Consider the following 19,984-nt stretch of genomic DNA (forward strand, 5'->3'; position numbering starts at 1 on the left):
ATATTTAAACAGATTTTTTATGTTACTGTTAATATTCATAGATTTACAGTTACTGTTTTATTACCCATGCTGAAAATGAAATTATAATCAGATATGCTCAAACTTGATAACCTGTAGCAGTTAGACAATAACCAGTACACTGTTTGTGTTTGATTCACACTTGGTTTTTTCAAACCATAGCAGTTATTTCACATCTCTATTTTCCTATCACCTCAAATAGAGTCCAGCCTTGAAATATGTAGCTAACATTTATTGCATTCTTACTGTGTGCCCACACATTGTCATAAGTGCTTTGTGTATATTATCTCATTTAATTTTTATCACAACCTCATTCTCTGAAGCTGCTATTGTTAGCCTTATTTTTTGAGATAAATGAACCTGAAGTATATAGAGATTAAGTAACTTGTGTAAGTTCTTGTATCTATTAAGTGGCAGAGTCAGAATTTGAGCCCAGGCAGTCTGACTTCAGAGCCTGAATTGTTAAGTTCTATGCTCTGAATGTTATATTTTGTATCTGGATACCATTATTAAATAATACTTCAGTTTAGCATAACTAAAGTAATTCAGAAGCCAAAATGATAGTTATTTAGACTAAGATTCTTTTTTTTTTTTTATATTTATTTTATTTCTCTCCCCTCCCCCCCTGTTGTCTGCTCTGTGTCAACTCGCTGTGTGTTCTTCTATGTCTGTTTGCACCTTTGGTGGCACTGGAAAACTGAGTCATCTTGCTGTGTCAGCTCTCCGTGTGTGCGGCGCCACTCCTGGGTTGGCTGCGCTTTTTTCATATGGGGCGGCTTTCCTTACAGGGTGCACTCCTTGCACGTGGGGCACTCCTATGTGGGGGACATCCCTGCATAGCATGTCACTCCTTGCGTGTGGCAACTCTGCACGTAGGCCAGCTCACCACACGGGTCAGGAGGCCCTGGGTATCCAACTCTGGACCCTCCCATATGGTACGTGGACGCGCTCTCAGCTGAGCCACGTCCGCTTCCCTAGACTAAGATTCTTAAACCTTACACAGATCAGTCCATTCAACAGATGTTTCTTTTTTTCTATGTTTTTTTTAGATTTATTTATTTATTTATTTCTCTCCCCCTTCCCCCTTCCCCCATTGTCTGCTCTCTGTCCATTCACTGTGTGTTCTTCTGTGTCCACCTGCATTCTTGTAGGCAGCACCAGGAATCTGTTTCTCTTTTTTTAAATTTTTTTTATTTTTTATTTCACCGACGGCCCATGTGTCTCTCTTTGTTGCATCATCTTGCTGTGTCATCTCTGTGTGTGTGCTGCCACTCCTGGGTGGGCTGTGCTTTCTTCACACGGGGCGGCTTCCTTGTGGGGCACACTCCTTGTGCATGGGGCTCCCCTCCCCTGCGTAGCATGGCACTCCTTGCGCACAGCAGCACTGTTCATGGGCCAGCTCACCACACAGGTCAGAAGGCCCTGGGTTCCGAACCCTGGATGTCCCATATGGTAGGCGGATACTCTATCAGTTGAGCCACATCTGCTTCCCAATGGATGTTTCTTGACTGGCTGGCTAACTCTACTTATATCAGCTAATCTCCAATAATAAAAATGTGTCCAGTATTTACATTGCTTTTGTCCTCTTTCCTTTTAATTTTGACTAGTTTTCTGGCTACTAGTCTCCTATATAAAAGAGAACAGAAAAGAACAAATAAATATAGGAATTTGGGTCTTTGAGACTATCATGAGCTTATGAGCATGATTTTATGAATTATATACAAAATATATTTACTGTTTTTTGCCAATTGCATGGAAGAATTACAAGAAATTGAATTGGTTATAAGACTTATTGAATCAAAAATGCCTTTTGTATAATTATCAATTAAACTGTGACACACTGTCTTCTTCTTATTTAGAATCTGAGTTTTAATCATAATAAGGAGGCTGTTTTAGCCTTATTTAGACATGGAAATAACAACAGTATTAATATCCATGACCAAACTTGTGCATACAAGAGCTCTGACAATCTATGTTATGACTGCACCCTGGCTGATAGGATATATAGTTGGCACTGAGTGTAAAATGTTTCCCAATTAAAAGATTTAAAATGTAAAAAATAATGTCTGGAATCCATGAAATATTCATGAATCCATTGTAGTTAGCTGTTACTGATTATTTTTAGTAGATGTTATTTGAAAATAGTGTTTTCTTAATTTCTTTATAAAGTCTTTGATTCCTTCATGAGAGGAGTTGGGTTGATATGTTATCCTGAAAGAATATGGGTAAGGAAACTTAGATATTTTAATTAATTGTTTTTTTTTTTCTTTCAGGTGAACAATGTGAAAGGGCTAGACGCCTTCAAGCTAAAATGATGACTAATTTGGTTATGGCCAAGGACCGTTTACAACTTCTAGGTATTGATTAATGTGTTATGTAATTGGATATGAGATGTATTTGAAATATGTTTTCAATGACAGTAATTTTGCATGGGAATAGATCATATATCTTTCTAGGCTTTTTTTTTTTTTAAGGAGTTGCTAGGTATTGAGCCCAGGACTTTGTCCATATGAAGCACATGCTCAACCAGTGAGCTACACCCACTCCTTCTTTCTAGGCTTTTAAAAAAACGTTTTATAAAAAATTCCTACATATACCAAAGTGGGTAGAAAAATATAATGGACTCCTTTTATCATCACTCAGCTTTAATAATTATTAACTCATGGTCACACATGTTTTATCTCTACAAAGGGTTGGCGAACTATAGCCCATGGACCAAACCCAGCTTACCACATGCTGTTTTTTTTTAAAGGTTTATTTTTTATTTATTTCTCTCCCCCGCCTGGCTGTTGTCTGCTTTCTCTTTCCATTTGCTGTGTGTTCTTCTGTGTCTGCTTGCAGTCTTGTCAGCAGCACTGGGAATCTATGTCTCTTTTTTGCATCATCTTACTGTATCAGCTCTCCATGTGTGCGGCGCCATTCCCAGGCAGACTGCGCTTTTTTTGTGTGGGGCGGCTCTCCTTGGGGGACATACTCCTTGTGCGTGGGGCTCCCCTAGTGGGAGCACGGCACTCCTTGCACGCATCAGCACTGCAGAGGGGCCAGCTCACCACACGGGTCAGGAGGTCCTGCATTTGACCCCTGGACCTCCCATATGGTAGGCGGACGCTCTGTCCTTTGAGCCAAATCTGCTTCCCACCACATGCTTTTATAAATAATTTTATTGGCACATAGCAATGCTTATTCCTTTCACACTATAAAGGCAGAGTTGAGTAGTTGCTACAGAGACAATTCAGCCTTCAAAACCTAAAATATTTACTCTTTGACCTTTAATAAAGTTAACCAACCCTAATCTATATCTCTACCCACTACCCTGCCCCATGTTTTTTTTTTACGATTTATTTTTTATTTATTTCTCTCCCCTTCCCACCCCACCCCCAGTTGTCTGCTCTCTCTGTCCATTTGCTGTGTGTTCTTCTGTGACCGCTTCTATCCTTATCAGTGGTACCATGAATCTATTTCTTTTTTTTTTTTAGTTTGTTTCTCTCCCCTTCCCCCCCCCCCTCACTGCCCCAGTTGTCTGTTCTCTGTGTCCATTTGCTTTGTGTTCTTCTTTTGTCTGCTTCTGTTGTTGTCAGCAGCATGAGAATCTGTTTCTCTTTGTTGGGTCATCTTGCTGCGTCATCTCTCCGTGCATGCGGCACCATTCTTGGGCAGGCTGCACTTTCTTTTGTGCTCGGCGGCTCTCCTTACGGGGCTCACTCCTTGCGCATGGGGCTCCCCTACGCGGGGACACCCCTGTGTGTCATGGCACTCCTTGCGCGCATCAGTACTGTGTGTGGGCCAGCTCCACATGGGTCAAGGAGGCCTGGGGTTTGAACCGCGGACCTCCCATGTGGTAGATGTATGCCCTAACCACTGGGCCAAGTTTGCTTCCCTCTGTGTTCTTTCTGTTGCGTCATCTTGTGTCAGCTCTCCGTGTGTGTGGCAACATTCTTATGCAGGCTGCACTTTCTTTCGCACTGGGTGGCTCTCCTTACGGGGTGTACTCCTTGCGCGAGGGGCTCCCCTACGCGGGGGACACCCCTGCATGGCATGGCACTCCTTGTGCGCATCAGCACTGGGCATGGGCCAGCTCCACACGGGTTAAGGAGGCCTGGGGTTTGAACTGTGGACCTCCCATGTGGTAGGCGGATGCCCTATCCATTGGACCAAGTCCACCTCCCTCCCCCATGTTATTTTGAAGGAAATTTATGACATCTTTTCGTTTCACTTACCAATCATCATTTATCTTTTAAAGATATGGACTCTTTAAAATTAAGTCACCAAAATACCTAAAAAAATGTTACTTCTTTTAACATTAAAAAAATGGCCAAAACATTGTCAGTGTCCAAATACTTAATTGCCATATAATTTAACAACTTATTTTTTTTCACAATTTAGTATTTAAATCAGAAACTAAGATTGATGCATTTTAAGCGGTTACTATATTTGTCTCTTTTAATGTACATATCCTTCTGTTTTTCTTTTTTTTTGCAATTTATTTGTTCTAAAACTAGGTGCTTGTCATGTATTATTTCTTGCAGTCTTATTTTTTGCTACATCCATTGCTATGGTATCTTTTAAAATATTCTTCTGATCTCCCATAAATTGATAGATGGATCTAGAGCTTTGGTCAGATTCAAAATTGATTTTGGTTTTTAATGGCAGGACTACTTAAATGTGGTTGTGTGTTCTTCCATCAGTACTTCTACCATTTTGTGATAGCAGTAGTCAGTGACCGATGCCAAGTGACATTTTAATTATGTCATTCCTTCTCAAGTAATTAGCAGGTATATGTTTATAAAGAGAAACTTCTCCTCATGTGCTATTTGATGGTATAGGTTTTAAAAATACATTCTTAAGGTAAATCTATCCCAGAAACAAAGTGGATCAAAAACCTACCACAGGCAGTGGACTTGGCCCAGTGGTTAGGGCGTCCATCTACAACATGGGAGGTCTGCGGTTCAAACCCCAGACCTCCTTGACCCGTGTGGAGCTGGCCCATGCGAAGTGCTGATGCGCGCAAGGAGTGCCCTGCCGCATGGGGAGCCCCATGTGCAAGGAGTGAGCCCTGTAAGGAAAGCCGCCGAACACGAAAGAAAGTGCAGCCTGCCTAGGAATGGTGCCGCACACACGGAGAGCTGACACAACAAGATGACACAACAAAAAGAAACACAGATTCCTGTGCCGCTGACAACAACAGAAGCGGGCGAAGAAGACGCAGCAAAGAGACACAGAGAACAGACAACTGGGCTGAGGGGGGAAGGGGAGAGAAATAAATAAATAAATCTTTTAAAAAAAGAGAGAGTTTAAAAAAAAAAACCTACCATGAACAATACACATGGGTGATTCTAGCATAGGTTAGTGCAAGGAAACGGTAGATATTTGGTAGGTAGGTTAACCTTACTTATTTGTAGCTCTATAATTTGGGGTAAGTTATTTAGCATATATGAGCCTTCTTTATCTCCTTTAATATTTGACTAATAGGTTATATGTATCTCATCATATTTTGTGACCTTTGAATTACAGAAGGAACCTATCCCATAGTAAGTAATAAAAAATTGTTGCATGTTTTCCTCATCTCTTCACCTGTAATCATCTCCGTTGCTTGGGGGGAAACACACACACACGTACATACATGTATTTTTTTTCATGGTCATTGTGTTCGTAGTAGTTTTTTTATCTCCTACATAGTTAAAAGGCAGCCCTGACTGTTTTCAAAAAGTTATATTCCTCTGGCTTCCATGGCTGACAGGGTTTACCTGCCTATCAGCCAAGATTGCCTTCTTACATCCAAAGTTAAGATTGCTCTTTATCAAATATAATATTAATTAGTAATTAGTAATTATCTAATTATTCTGATTGATATTTTCTATGTTATTTTTTAATCTGTAAGCTTTTCAGTATATGTAACCAAATTGATTATGGAAGAACATTTTGCAACATGTTTCAAATTGAATAATTAAGAATTGTTTTTTATCTATTATTTGTGTTGTGATATGATAAAACATTGGAAGCATCTTGTCAATTATATGCTTTGTAATTTCTTACTTGTGATATTAGAGTAAAGGACAAGGAGAGAATATATAACATGAAACTAGGCATAAAAATAATTAATGTTTTAGGCTTTTGAAGACCACAAAAGTTAATGTCGATTGTCATCCTTAAAAATACTATGTGGCCATTTATGAAAAATGTTACTTTAAAAAGAGAGTGAAATAGGAAAGGGGGCATCAACATATTCCTTTCTTTTAGAACTCAGAAGGTCCAAGAGTGGACGGATCAAAGACAGTTACAGAAGATCTGTGCACAAATGTGTAGTAAAGCATATTTTGTGTATTATATGCTGGTTATGAAAGACATTGTTTAAGAAGTACGGTGCTAGATAAGTATCTAATCAGGATGGAAAATGGGAAGAATGATCCTAGGTGTTCCCTATCCAAACTTGTTTGAAAGAGTTGATATATAATTGTACCTTCAGTTTATTGATAGTGAATCTTAGAGCAAAATTTAACCATAAAACATGCTATCAATAAAAAGATAATTTTTGCATTGGCACCTCAGTATTCCCAGGTTACTTTAAAAAAAATCTACCATCATTTAATATCCATTTACTAAATCTCTCCTCTATACTAGGTATAGCACCAAGAGATATAAATTCACTTTATTCACACAGCAGATATTTATTGACTGACTACCATATGCTAGCACTGTTCTAAGCACTTGGGATATAGACAAGGATCCCTCCTTTATATCCCAGCAAGGGGACGACAGACAATAGACAATGAACAACAACAAAAGTAAATTAGCATACAGATTGTTAGAAAGTGATAAATATGTAGAAAAAGAAAAAGCAAAACACTAAATGGGATTAGGAATGGACAGGAGGTATTTTGGGTGTTTAATTTTAAATAGGATGGTCCAGGTATGATTCTTTGAGAAGTTGACATGAATTGGCCATGACAATATCTATGAGAACAGTCCAGATAGAAAAAAGATCTGGTGCAAAACCCCAAGAATATGTACCTGATATTTTTGAGAAGCAACAAAGAGGCCAGTATGCCCCAACAATGTGAACAAAGAGAGTGTAGGGTAGCCCCTCACACAAGGAGTGCGCCGTAAGGAGAGCCGCCCAGTGTGAAAGAAAGTGCAGCCTGCCCAAAAATGGCGCCGCACACAGGGAGAACTGACACAACAAGATGATGCAACAAAAAGAAATACAGATTCCTGTGCCGCTGACAACAGAAGCGGACAAAGAAGATGCAGCAAATAGACACAGAACAGACAACCGGGGTGGGGGGGGGAAGGGGAGAGAAATAAATAAATAAATCTTTAAAAAAAAAGGAGAGAGAGTATAGTAGAGTGAGGTCAGAGAAGTAATAAGAGGTGGCGAGGGGTATATCATAACACATAATAGGCCAACATGAATTCTTGATCTTTTACGCCTCTGAAGTGGGGAGCAGTTATGGAGTTTTTTAGCAAAGGAATGACATCATCTGACTTAATTTTAAAAGGATCACTCTCGCTGCCATGCTGCAAGTAGACTAAAAGGGCAGAATCAGGAACACGGGTTTTAGTACACTATTGCAGTAATCTAGGAGAAAAATGAGGGAAGACCAAGGTGGTAGCAAGAGAAATGAAAAAAAGTGGTTGGATTCTGATTATACATGAAGGTTGAACAGATTTATTGATAGATTGGATAAAATGTTCCTCTCTTTAAGGATGTCATAATATAGTGGGGCAGACAGGACGCAAATTTTTCTTTCTATTTTATGCAAATATTTTGTAGGAATAGAAGGATAGTTGTCTGAGAAAGTTTCCTGGAAGAAGTGAAACCTGAGATGAGAATTAAAGAAGATAAATATTATTAAAGAATGCATGGAAAAAGACATTTGAGGAAGAAGTGACAGCATAAACAAAAACACAGAGGCATGAAATCACATAGTGAGTAGGGAAGAATGCTGGTAGAGAGATGTAAAGCTTTGGACACTCAGGCTTAAAAGTTATAGGTGAATCATGGAGGACCTTGTATGTCATGCAAAAGATCTTGAGTGCTAATATGTGGGCAATGGGAAGCTACTGAAGAGTTTTAAGGAGAAGAGTTACGTAGTAACTCAGGCAACCATGTGGCAGATAGATATAAAGGAGTCAAGAAGTAAGGTGAATGTTTGAATTTAAATCATTGATTAATGTATGTAACCTTTAGTCATCCTTAAAGGAACAATTAGTCTGTTTACAAAAATGAATTGGAGCAAATTCATAATAGTAATATGTTAAGATTTTTTTTGTAGTATATATGTGTTTCCACACATATAGATCTAAAGTCTACACAACTAAAAACGAGTTCTATATAGCTTATTATCCATAGTTGTTAGTTATCAAACTAGAGATTTATTTTTTGTTTATCTTTATTTAAAACATTAATGAATATTTTTGCAAAGTTTTTATTACATTTCATAGAAAATACTGTTGATGAAGACCACATTTACAAATTAGTGTTGGTTCTTATTTTTATCTTTTGCCAACACAAATGGTTTCTGTCTCAGTATGGTATTGAAGAGTATTATCACTGAGGAAAATCAGATGCCCTACCTGTTAGCTAACAAAAAGAAAGTTGCTCCAAGGTCTTTTGTATCAGCCAAACTTAGGATACAAACGCTCTGTAGTACTTTGTGCTTTGTACATAAAGGGTAACTGCTATTTAACCTGTCCCAAAGGCATGTGTTGTTGTACCATAAGCCAAGCATGGCGCCTGTTTGTCTAAGTTTGGTAATGGAAGTTTAAGAGTGTTAATATATATGCAACGTTTTTGCACATGTTCATTGACTTACTAGTACAACAGAAAGGAACCAGTTAGGATGACTCGAGTATTTCAGCAAAAATAAATACGGTAAAAAATTGAGACCCTTTTATGATGAGGTACAGAGTAGGTACCATATATATATTAGTTTAATAAATCCTTGAGACCCTTAGAAAAATGAGGCTAGACAAAGTCGTTTCACTAATAAGTGGTAGAGCAGCAGGGTGTATGTCAACTAGCTTTGGGGAAAGATAGGGGAAGAGAGTACAGCAATGGGGTAGGGTGGCAAGGAGTATCAGACTGTTACTCTCTTGAGCTTTGGTGCTAGACGTAGAGACCCAGATCTTGGAAGAGCTTTTTTTGTTGTTGTTATTTTTTTGCATGCATCCCATACTATATGCCAGCCAACCATTTTCCCACTCTAGAAGCAGTTGATATTAGCAGTTTCTTTAGTTCCTTTTCAGAGATAATCTTCATATATACGAGTATGTGTGTGTTAAACACAAATGAAATGGGAGGGTACTATACATACAGTTCTGCAGCATGCTTATTCCACTCTTTATTTCCTTTATTTTTTGCCTGTCATATGTTAGTTAGTATGGTTAATACGGTATTTCCTAGAAATTCATTTTCCCACTGTGCTATTTTAATTGCTGTTCTCCTTACCCAAAATGTCATTTCTTTTTATGTTTTCAAATTCCAACCAGTACAATGATTTTAACATATTAAATATTCAATAAATATTTGCTGTTGATAATAGTGAAATGGAACCATCTCTGGTTACCAAACCTGAATAAAGTATATTTTGGACATAGCCATTCACGTGTTAATTTCTGTTGCTATTTTCATGTCTGAATTTAATTATGTTTTTAAAAAATAATTTTATATAAATGCAAAAACACTTCATGTAAAAATTTACCTTGAATTCATTTTTCATTTCACATGCACATTTTATTTGTTCATTATGTATATTTTTATTTTTATTTTTTTTATTTTGTTCTTTTTACACCCTCTGTTGCTTAGAGAAGCTGCAACCCGTTTTGCAATTTTCCAAGTCACAAACGGACGTCTATAATGACAATACTAACATAACATGCCGCAACGGACATCTCCAGTCAGGTGGGTTTAGGTTAACTAGCATGTAATATATAAAGCTTGCATGCAGAGTAGACCCAATTAATCTTATATTTAACCTGATTAATGTTGATTTAATTTTATAATGGAACATTTAACCAGTTTTTGTCTTTACAGGGCTATGTTTAAAATACACTATCCCTATCATTCATATTGTATAAATATATGACAAATACAAATAGGGGATAGCCATTCTAATATAATTTATTTGCATGATGATTTGCAAACGCCAATTTTTTGAGCTTATAAAATATGAGGAGACATTTTTCTAAATGGTTAAAGTGTGTTTTTGTTTTGATTTTATTTGAAGTTTTTGTATTTCTTTCCTGGATAGCTGTACCATTTTTTTATGAAGTAGTATTTTTAAGACAAATTATTTTTGTTACATATAATGTGTACCTGCATATCAGTTTTCATATATACTGTGTGTGGATCCTTTATCATAGTATCTGTTAGAAAAAATCTGAAGGTGAGTTCAGATAATGAGAAGAAAATTGGGATGATATTATTTTGTATGGGTTAAATCTGTTTTTCTTGACTTTTGGTTATGAGCTCCAACAGAAGATTCAATGCTGTTTTGTTTTGTTTTGTTTGGGTGGGGAAATCTTCATTTCTTTCTTTCCTTGGTTGCTCAGCTAGTTTTAGTGGTACTTTGTCAGCATTAATTAAATGACCAGGCTTAGATTTTATTAAAAGTAAATTATGTTGTTCAAATTATAGCAGAAAATACCAATACCTTGCAATGGGTTGGCTTAAACAATGGAAATTTAATAGCCTCAGAGGCAGAAATCCAAATCAATGTATGGTATTTCAATCAGCCTGGAAACTAAAACAGGGAACATTAGAAGGCTCAGTACATTAGGAATATATGAGTAATTATAAATGTATATGTGTGCATAATAACAAGAAATTCAAAATATATGAAGCTTATTCGACAGAACTAAAAGGAAAGGAAAAGTTTAGAATCATAATTGGAAGTTTTAGCCTACCTCTCTCAATAATTGATAACTAGACAAAAAATCATTACAGTATATAATGCAATGACACTATTGACTACCTTAACCCAGTTGACATTTATAAGATATCATACCTTACAACTTTTATTCTTTTCAATTACACATGGAAAGTTCCCCAAAAAAGACTATGTCTGGGTCACTAAACAAGTCTCAATAAATTTCAAAAGATTGAAGTTTTACAGTACTTGTTTTCTGACCACAACAGAATTAAAATAGATATCAACAACAAAATATCTAGGAAGCACTAAATATCTTGAAATTAAATAGCTGATTTCTGTACAACCCATGGGTCAAAGTAGAAATCACAAAGGTGATTAGAAAGTATTTTTAATGGAATGATAATAAAAACACAACATACCAAAATTTGTGCAATGTAATTAAAGCCGTGCTTAGGGAAATTTTTAATAGAAACATGTAATGTCATAAAAGAAGAAAGGTCTAAAGTTTATGACCTAAGCTCCCATCTTAGGAAGCTAGAAAAGAACAAAATAAACTCAAAGTAAGTAGAAGAAAGAAAATAAAAATCTAAAATCAATAAAATAAAAAAATGAACAGTAGAGGAAATGATTGAAAGTAAAAGCTCATTCATAAAAATATCAATAAAATTGATAAAACTCTAGTTAAATCAATCAAGGAAAGAAGACTAGAGGTAAAAATTACCAGTGTCAGAAATAAAAAAGGACCACTACTGCAGATCCTACTGACATTTAAGTGATAATAGGGGTATATTGTGCACAACTTTATAACAATAAATTTGAAAGCCTAGGTGAAATGAGCAAATTCCTTGAAAGATACAAATTACTATATCTGGTGTAAGAAAAATAGTAAACCTTCATAATCCATTAACTACTAAAGGAATTTAATTATTAGTTATAAATCTTCCCACCGAGAAAATTCCAGGCATAGATTGCTTTACTGGTGAATTATATCACAGATTTAAAAAGGAAATAATATACTCAGTTATAACTGAGTATAACTCAGTTATACTCAGACTTTCTTGAAAAGCAGAGAGAGAATATGTCCTAATGTATTTTATGAAGGTTATATTACTTTGAAACCAAAACAAGACAAGGATATTCCATTACAAAAAAAACTACAGACCAAATAAATAGATCAAACATCCTTAACAAAATATTAATACATTCAGTACAACAATATATAAAAAGAAAAATCATGACCAAGTAGGGTTGGTTCAACATTTGAAAATGAATGAATGTAATTAACCAGATTCACAGAAGAGAAAAATCATATCTCAATAGGTGCAGAAAAAGGATTTGAATACATTTCAATATCCATTCATGATAAAAACTCAGTAAACTGGGATTAGAAGGGAAGGGCATCTACAGTAAATCAGCAGCTAACATCATATTTAGTAGTAAAAAAATTGAATACCTTCCCCCTAAGACAGGGATATGTCCTTTTATTCATTCTTGCGCTGGGCTTCCTAATCAGGGCAATAAAAAGAAACAAACATACAGTTTAGGAAAATGTAAAAATACATTTATTCACAGACAGTATGAATGTGTGGACCTAAAAATTCCTAAAGAATCTACTCCAGGCGGCGGACTTGGCCAGGGGTAGGGCATCCGTCTACCACACAGGAGGTCCGCGTTTCAAACCCTAGGCCTCCTTGACCCGTGTGGAGTGGCCCATGCTCAGTGCTGATGCATGCAAGGAGTGCCGTGCCACGCAGGGGTGTCCCCGCATAGGGGACCCCCACGCACAAGGAGCACGCCCCATAAGGAGAGCTGTCCAGTGCGAAAGAAAGTGCAACCTGCCCAGGAATGGTGCCGCACACACGGAGAGTTGGACACAACAAGATGATGCAACAAAAAGAAACACAGATTCCTGTGCCGCTGACAACAGCAGAAGCGGACAAAGAAGATGCAGCAAATAGACACAGAGAGCAGACAAATGGGGTGGGGAGGGGGGGAAGGGGAGAGAAATAAATAAATAAATCTTTAAAAAACAAAAATCTACTCCAAAACTCCCAGAACTGAGGTTAGCAAGCTCAGTATACAAAAACCAATTTTTTTCAGTATATTAGTAAGAAATAATCAAAAAATGAAATCAGAAACTCATTTCCATTTACAACAATATCCAAAAACATGAAATATTTAGAGAAAACCAAACATATGCAGATCTGTACAGTGAAAACTAGAAAACATTGCTGAGATAAAGAAGGTCTAAATTCAAGTAAAAAAACCTCAGGTTGAGTCTCTGCCCTCCTGCTGGGTCTAATATAAACGGATACATGGAGAGAGACAGACTTAGGAAAAGGAAGTTGCCATATTTGATCCTGCCATGTAGGCGTGAACTAGAGGATCGCTTACTCACGAAGCCCTAGGAGGCTGGGCCCATAGAGCAGATCCAGAAGAGACAAGCACTTTACCAAAGATGATATTTAAATGGCCAATTAGTATGTGGAAAGATCCTTAATATCCTTTCTCATTAAGGCAATACAAATTAAATCCAAAGTGAGACATTATTACATACTCATCAGAATAGCTAAAATAAAAAAGACAGAATAAAATTCAAGTGTGGATGAGGATGTGAAGCACCTAGAACCCTCGTACATTGCTGGGAGGAATGAAACTTGCTACATCGTTTTAGCAATTTATTTTAGACTTAAAATATGCCTACCATACAATATAATCATTCTACTTCGAGATTTTATCTCAAAAAATGGAAATTATGGGAAGTATATTTGGCCCAACAGATAGGGCATCCACCTCTCACATGGGTGGTCCAAGGTTCAAACACCGGGCCTCCTTGACCCGTGTGGAGCTGGCCCACGCTCAGTGCTGATGTGTACAAGGAGTGCCGTGCCACACAGGGGTGTCCCCCGTGTAGGAAAGCCCCACGTGCAAGGAGTTCGCCCCATAAGGAGTGCTGCCTAGTGCGAAAAAAGTGCAGCCTGCCCAGGAGTGGTGCCGCACACATGGAGAGCTGACACAGCAAGATGATGCAACGAAAAGAGACACGGATTCCAGTTGCCCCTGACAAGGATATAGGTGGACACAGAAGAACATGCAACAAATGGATACAGAGCACAGACAACTGGGGGGGTGGGGGAGGGAAGGGGAGAGAAATTTAAAAAATTTTAAAAAAGAAACTATATGTCTGCAAAAAGACTTGTATATAATTTTTGGCAACTTTATTCACAATGGCCCCAAACTGGAAACAACCAAATGCCATCAAATGAATGGATAAACAAAATTCAGCAATAAAAAGGAATGAATTACTGATTCATGCCACAATTTGGAGAATGTACCTCAAAATCATTTAATCATACTGAGTGAAAGGAGTCAAGCACAAAAGAGTATATACTGTATGATTCTATTTATATATAATTCTAGGAAATATGAAATATTATCCTTGTCAGAAAGTAAATTAGTGGTATTCTAGGGCCCAGGGTGGTGAGATGAATGGGCAGCATGAGTGATGATGACATGAAACATGATAAAATTTTGTATCTTGATTTTACTGGCTATTTCACAGATACAGATATCTTTTCAAACTCATCAAATTGTATACTTTAAATGCATTAATTTATTTTATGTAAAATATGCCTCAGTAAAAATTAAAAAATAATACTGAAAGGCTTATGATGAAAAATAATATTCCCCTACCCACTTCTCCTTTCTCTCCCCCATCTTCACCCTCCACTCTGGCCCCAAAGATAATTTTTTAAAAACTTTTTGTTTGGAATATTTTCAAATTTACAGGACTGTTGCAAAAATAATACAAATTCCATACAGAGAACTCCAGCATTCCTCACCCTGGCCCCCAATACCAGCTTTTCAGATAATTTTTACCATTTTGCTATTTCTTCTCATGCTTCCTGATGTATTTGTAAACATTGTGCTTATATTGCTATTCCTGATTTATTTATTTTTTATATTTTATTCGCTTAAGATGGAAGAGGGTTTAATTTTCTTATGTAATCAATTATCCTTCATCTCTCTTATATAATTCATCTCTCTATATGTATTTATATAGTTATATCTCAAAATCATAGTTAACATTATCATGACTTAATAAATATTGTTTATCCAAAGTCAAGTAGTATACTGTAATGATGTTTCCTTTCTTGAGTTTTTCCTCCATAAGTTTTGTTTTTTTTTTAAGATTTAATTATTTTTATTTCTTTCTTCCTGGGCAGGCTGCACTTTTTTTGTGTGCTGAGTGGCTTTCCTTATGGGGCACTGGGGCTCCCCTGTGTGGGCGACACCCCTGGGTGTCATGGCACTCCTCACTCCTCGCATGCATCAGCACTGCACGTGGGCCAGCTCATCACACGGGTGCGGAAGCCCTGGGTTTGAAGGCTGGACCTCCTATGTGGTAGGCAGATGCTTTATCTATTGAGCAAATCCACTTCCCTCCTCCATAGGTTTTCTGATTTTTCTTGCTAACTACCTGTTATAACTTTTTATTCCTTTCTATGTTTAATTTGCTTAATTAGTGGAAGATCTTCTGGGAAGCGGACTTGGCCCAGTGGTTAGGGCATCCGCCTGCCACATGGGAGGTCCGCGGTTCAAACCCCGGACCTCCTTGACCCATGTGCATCTGGCCCATGTGCAGTGCTGATGTGCGCAGGGAGTGCCCTGCCACACAGAGGAGTGTCCCTGCGTAGGGGAGCCCCACATGCAAGGAGTGCGCCCCATAAGGAGAACCGCCCAGCATGAAAGAAAGTTCAGCCTGCCCAGGAATGGCGCCACACACACGGAGAACTGACACAACAAGATGATGCATCAAAAAGAAACAGATTCCCGTGCTGCTGACAACAGAAGCGGACAAAGAACATGCAACGAATAGACACAGAGAACAGACAACTGGGCAGGGGGAAGAAGGGGAGAGAAATAAACAAATAAATCTTAAAAAAAAAAAAAAGACTTTCTTTTGTAGTTCTTTTAATGAAGGTCTGTAGATAGTCTCTTTAATCTTTCTTATGTCTGCATTCTTAGATGACCATTCACTTAGCTGTAGAATTCATAGAAGTTAACAGTTTTTTATGCCCTTTCTTTCTTTCTTTCTTTCTTTCTTTTTCTTTCTTAGGCACTCAAATTGAAAATTAGATTCTTGATCTAGGGAATCTAGTTCATGATTTTTTGTGTATAATTATTTTTAATTGTAAAATATACATAACAGTAAAATAATTTTAAACCATTTTAAGTAGACAATTCTTTGATAATAAGTACATTGACAATTCTTTGTAACTTTCACCACTTTGTATTTCCAGATAATTGTCATCAACATAAATCAAAACTCCTACTCATTTAGCTACAACTCCCCATCCCTCCCTTCTGCCACCCTTAATAACCTCTATTCTGCTTTTTGTCTCAATGAATTTGCTTATTCTATTTCATATGAAATCATATAATATTTATCATTTGTGTCTAGCTTAGTTCACTCAGTATGATGTCTTCAGGGTTCATCCATGTTGTAGTATGTAGCAGCATGTCACTTCTTTTTATGTCTGAACAAATCCATTATATAGATATACTACATTTTGTTTTTGGTGTTTTTTTTTTTTCAGGAGGTTACTGGGAATTGAACCTGGGACCTCGTATATGCAAAGCAGGCGCTCAACCACTGAGTTACACCCACTCCTTCTATCTCAACATTTTGAAAATACTCTGTTGCCTCCTGATGTTTTGATGAAAAGGCTGGTGTTATTCTCATAGTTGTTCCTTGTGGAAATTTCTATTTATGGTCTAAGGGCATTTTTTCCCTCTAGAATGAATGCTCTTTAACCTCTATTTAACTTCACCCTAAAAAGATCTTACTTTCCTTCATATCTTGGCTTTTGCTTATGTTATTCCTTTTTCTGGAATGCTTCCTGCTTTTCCCTGATGTCGGTATCCATTGTTCCTTTAGCATATGGTTCAGAACTTTACATTTATACACTGAAAAACTCCTTGAACAGTCTTGCTCTACTCTGAAGTTCCCTTATTTTGAATTTTCTTAGCACCAGAATATGTTTAAGAAAATTAGAGCATATGCCAGGAAAAGGAAAAACCTAAATAAACTTTGTCCTATCTACCGAGTGACAACCCCTATATACAAACATCTGGTGTATATTCTGATTGCAATCTCATTTTGAAATATTTCTGAATTTTAAAAATATATGTATAATTAGCTTGGTTTTGTTTTTATTAAATGTACTTGCAAATCTGTACTGGTCATCATTGTTACTTTTTATAATATTTTGCCACAATTTTCTGTCAATGATGGTTTTACTTTTTTTCTTTGTTAGAAAGTGGAGCTGTTCCAAAAAGAAAGGATCCTTTAACACACACTAGTAATTCACTGCCTCGTTCAAAAACAGTTATGAGGTCTGGATCCACAGGTTTCTCAGGCTACCACAGAGCACCTAGTTGCAGTGGATTATCCATGGTTTCTGGAGTGAAACAGGGACCTAGTCCTGTAACTGCAACTCATAAGGTATTTTGGGACAGTAACTTTAATTGCTATGCTTTTGTAAATAAAATATTTTGAAACTTTTATACTTGTTTATTACAGGTAATTTACAGTACTTTAGAGAATAGATGAGTTTCTGCAAAGTTAAATGTAATTTTTTTTTAGTTCAAAAGGACAATTTCCTATTAAAAAGCAACCTTATTTTGACTGTTTTTAGAATGAATTAGGCTTTTTCTATTAAATTTGCTTACCCAGTCTTTCATATAATGCTATATATTTCATTTTAAATCTGTTGCTCATTTAATCACTTAAATTTATTTAGAAGTTTTTCTTATTTTTTAATGTTTTATATGATGAAACATACCTAGAGTTTTGTTTTAATTCTATCAAGTATTAAAATTATATGACTGCCTTGTCATAGAATTTTTAAAATTTTGCAGTAAGTAAATCTTCCTGGATAAAATCCTTGATAAACCAACTTCATGCTGAATATATTTCTGTAGTGAAATAGAGGTAAAATGTTTATTTTGGATTTTTATATCCTTTTTCATATTTTTAAAACAAATTTTACAAACTTTTGAGGTTAGCTCATTTGTGAAATTAAGTCTCAGATTATGTTTTCACATTAAAATTTTGTATTCTTCAAGGGTATTTCAAAAACAAATAGAACAAATAAACCTTCTACCCCTACAACTACTGCTCGTAAAAAGAAAGACATGAAAAATTTTAGGAATGTGGACAGCAACCTTGCTAACCTTATAATGAATGAAATTGTTGACAAGTAAGTTCTGCCATGTGAAGTGTTTTATTTTACAGTTTTTATTTTTGAATTTTTATAAAATGTAAGTGAAATAAATAATACATTGTGTAATTTACGTACTTAATTTTTATGATGGCTTTCAACTAATGTAGAAAACCAGAAACCACTGCTTTTACTGAGGTAACAGTTGTACAGTTAAAGTAGTTAATATAAAATGATAACATTTCATAGGACTTAAACTGACTTCATTTTTTTTGAGTTAGGCCAGTAATTTATTCAGGTTGGGAGAGAAGAGTAATGGGAGAAAACAACAGAAAATAACAGAGCAGGGATCCTAGGTAGTGAGGAAGGGGATGAAAAGGGATGAAAAGGGCTAAGGTAATTACAAGCTACAATTCCCCATTATAGATTATAAATCCCCAGGGTTTACTTGTATGACCATGTGGTGAAGGAAAAAATGGTAAAAGCGGCGCAAAGAGGGCAAGGAACAGGTTCCAGAGGCAGGAGAGCAGGGAGAGGGAGCCTGACTTCATGTTGTGTGTAATAAGGGAAACATTTCTGTTGTGAAGCTAACTGAGATTCTATTTCTTAGTGGAACAGCTGTTAAATTTGAAGATGTAGCTGGACAAGAGTTGGCAAAACAAGCATTGCAAGAAATTGTTATTCTTCCTTCTCTGAGGCCTGAGGTATAAGTATTTTATGTTATCATTTTCCTATAATGTCATCCATTACTGAAGCCAATGTAGTAGAAAGGAAATGTTTGGACTATGCTAGAATGCTTACTTTTGATAAGATAACAGTAGATTTAATTATTAAAAACAAAACAAAATATTAGCAATTTATTGGAAAGGAGAATGAATATGAGCTCTGAATTATTAATCTGTTTTTAATGTTTATGGATAAAGTGGATAACAAGAAATTTTATTTAAATATGAGGGATTTAAAATTGAGAACAAGTCTTATTTGAGAAAAGGGAAATTAAGATAAAATAATTCTTTAAATTCGAGGAACAGTTTTTTAAAAAAAATATTTTAAGTCATCAAAGTAGGTAAAGAGAGAACCACTGAATGATGGTAGGGACCTAACATTCCATCTCATATTTCTAGAGTCACTAAAATGTTTAAGTAATCTCAAAATTGATCATCTATATTTGGTTTTCCATACTTAGCACCATTTTGTATTTTCACAGTTCACAGATTGCATAGTTGGTGCTGTTCAAATAAAGTTGCAAAAACTAAACATGTGGACCCTTTGCCGGTCAGTTATTTCTCCTTAAGCATTCAAATCTATGGACTCAATTGCAACACCTAGTAGATCGCAGTTTTGCAATGGGTATGCTTTTAAATGAATGTGCAAAGGTTTCAGTCATTCACATACTATATTCAGTTTGTGCCATTGAGTATCAACTATACTATAGCTTACTGAATACTTTTCAAGTCTGCTTTCTTTATTTTACTTCTTATTGTAAGCAGTAATATACATGAAATCACTGGTTTGATATGCTAGTTAGATTTTTTGCTAATAAACATACACCTAGACAATTATTAAAATAGAAAACATTTATCCCTATATCAAATAAATTTATATCATGTACCACCTCAGGCCACACTTTGGGAAGCATTTTGTAACTTATATATTGAACTGACTTATTGCTGCAGTTATTTAGTAGTAGTTAATGCAGTAGACTGGATATTGATAAAAACTGCTTATTGAAAGAGGATTCACTAACTTAAAGATAATGATGGATAATGCCCATCCCAAAAACCCAAGTATCTACAACTACAGGCAAGACAGTTCCATTCATCAGCCCCACGGGGTCTAAGCCCCCTCTCAACTGGAAGCAGAGAAGGC

General features: G+C 36.3%; 1 protein-coding gene across 4 annotated transcripts in view; it reads left to right on the forward strand.

Moving 5' to 3' along the window:
• The window catches only part of SPAST (spastin), an 82,850-nt gene that overhangs the window by 14,319 nt on the left and 48,547 nt on the right, over window positions 1-19,984 (forward strand). For 2 of the 4 annotated variants that reach the window (XM_004480839.5, XM_004480840.5), the window contains exons 3-7: window positions 2,292-2,375; window positions 9,824-9,919; window positions 17,210-17,397; window positions 18,021-18,154; window positions 18,726-18,819. In XM_004480839.5, the coding sequence (XP_004480896.2) occupies window positions 2,292-2,375; window positions 9,824-9,919; window positions 17,210-17,397; window positions 18,021-18,154; window positions 18,726-18,819 (596 nt within the window). The remainder of the gene's footprint in view (window positions 1-2,291; window positions 2,376-9,823; window positions 9,920-17,209; window positions 17,398-18,020; window positions 18,155-18,725; window positions 18,820-19,984) is intronic. The other 2 variants (XM_058278351.2, XM_058278353.2) reach the window with 1 other exon arrangement.

Source organism: Dasypus novemcinctus, chromosome 17, assembly GCF_030445035.2.
Source record: "Dasypus novemcinctus isolate mDasNov1 chromosome 17, mDasNov1.1.hap2, whole genome shotgun sequence".
Classification (NCBI taxonomy): Eukaryota; Metazoa; Chordata; class Mammalia; order Cingulata; family Dasypodidae; genus Dasypus; species Dasypus novemcinctus.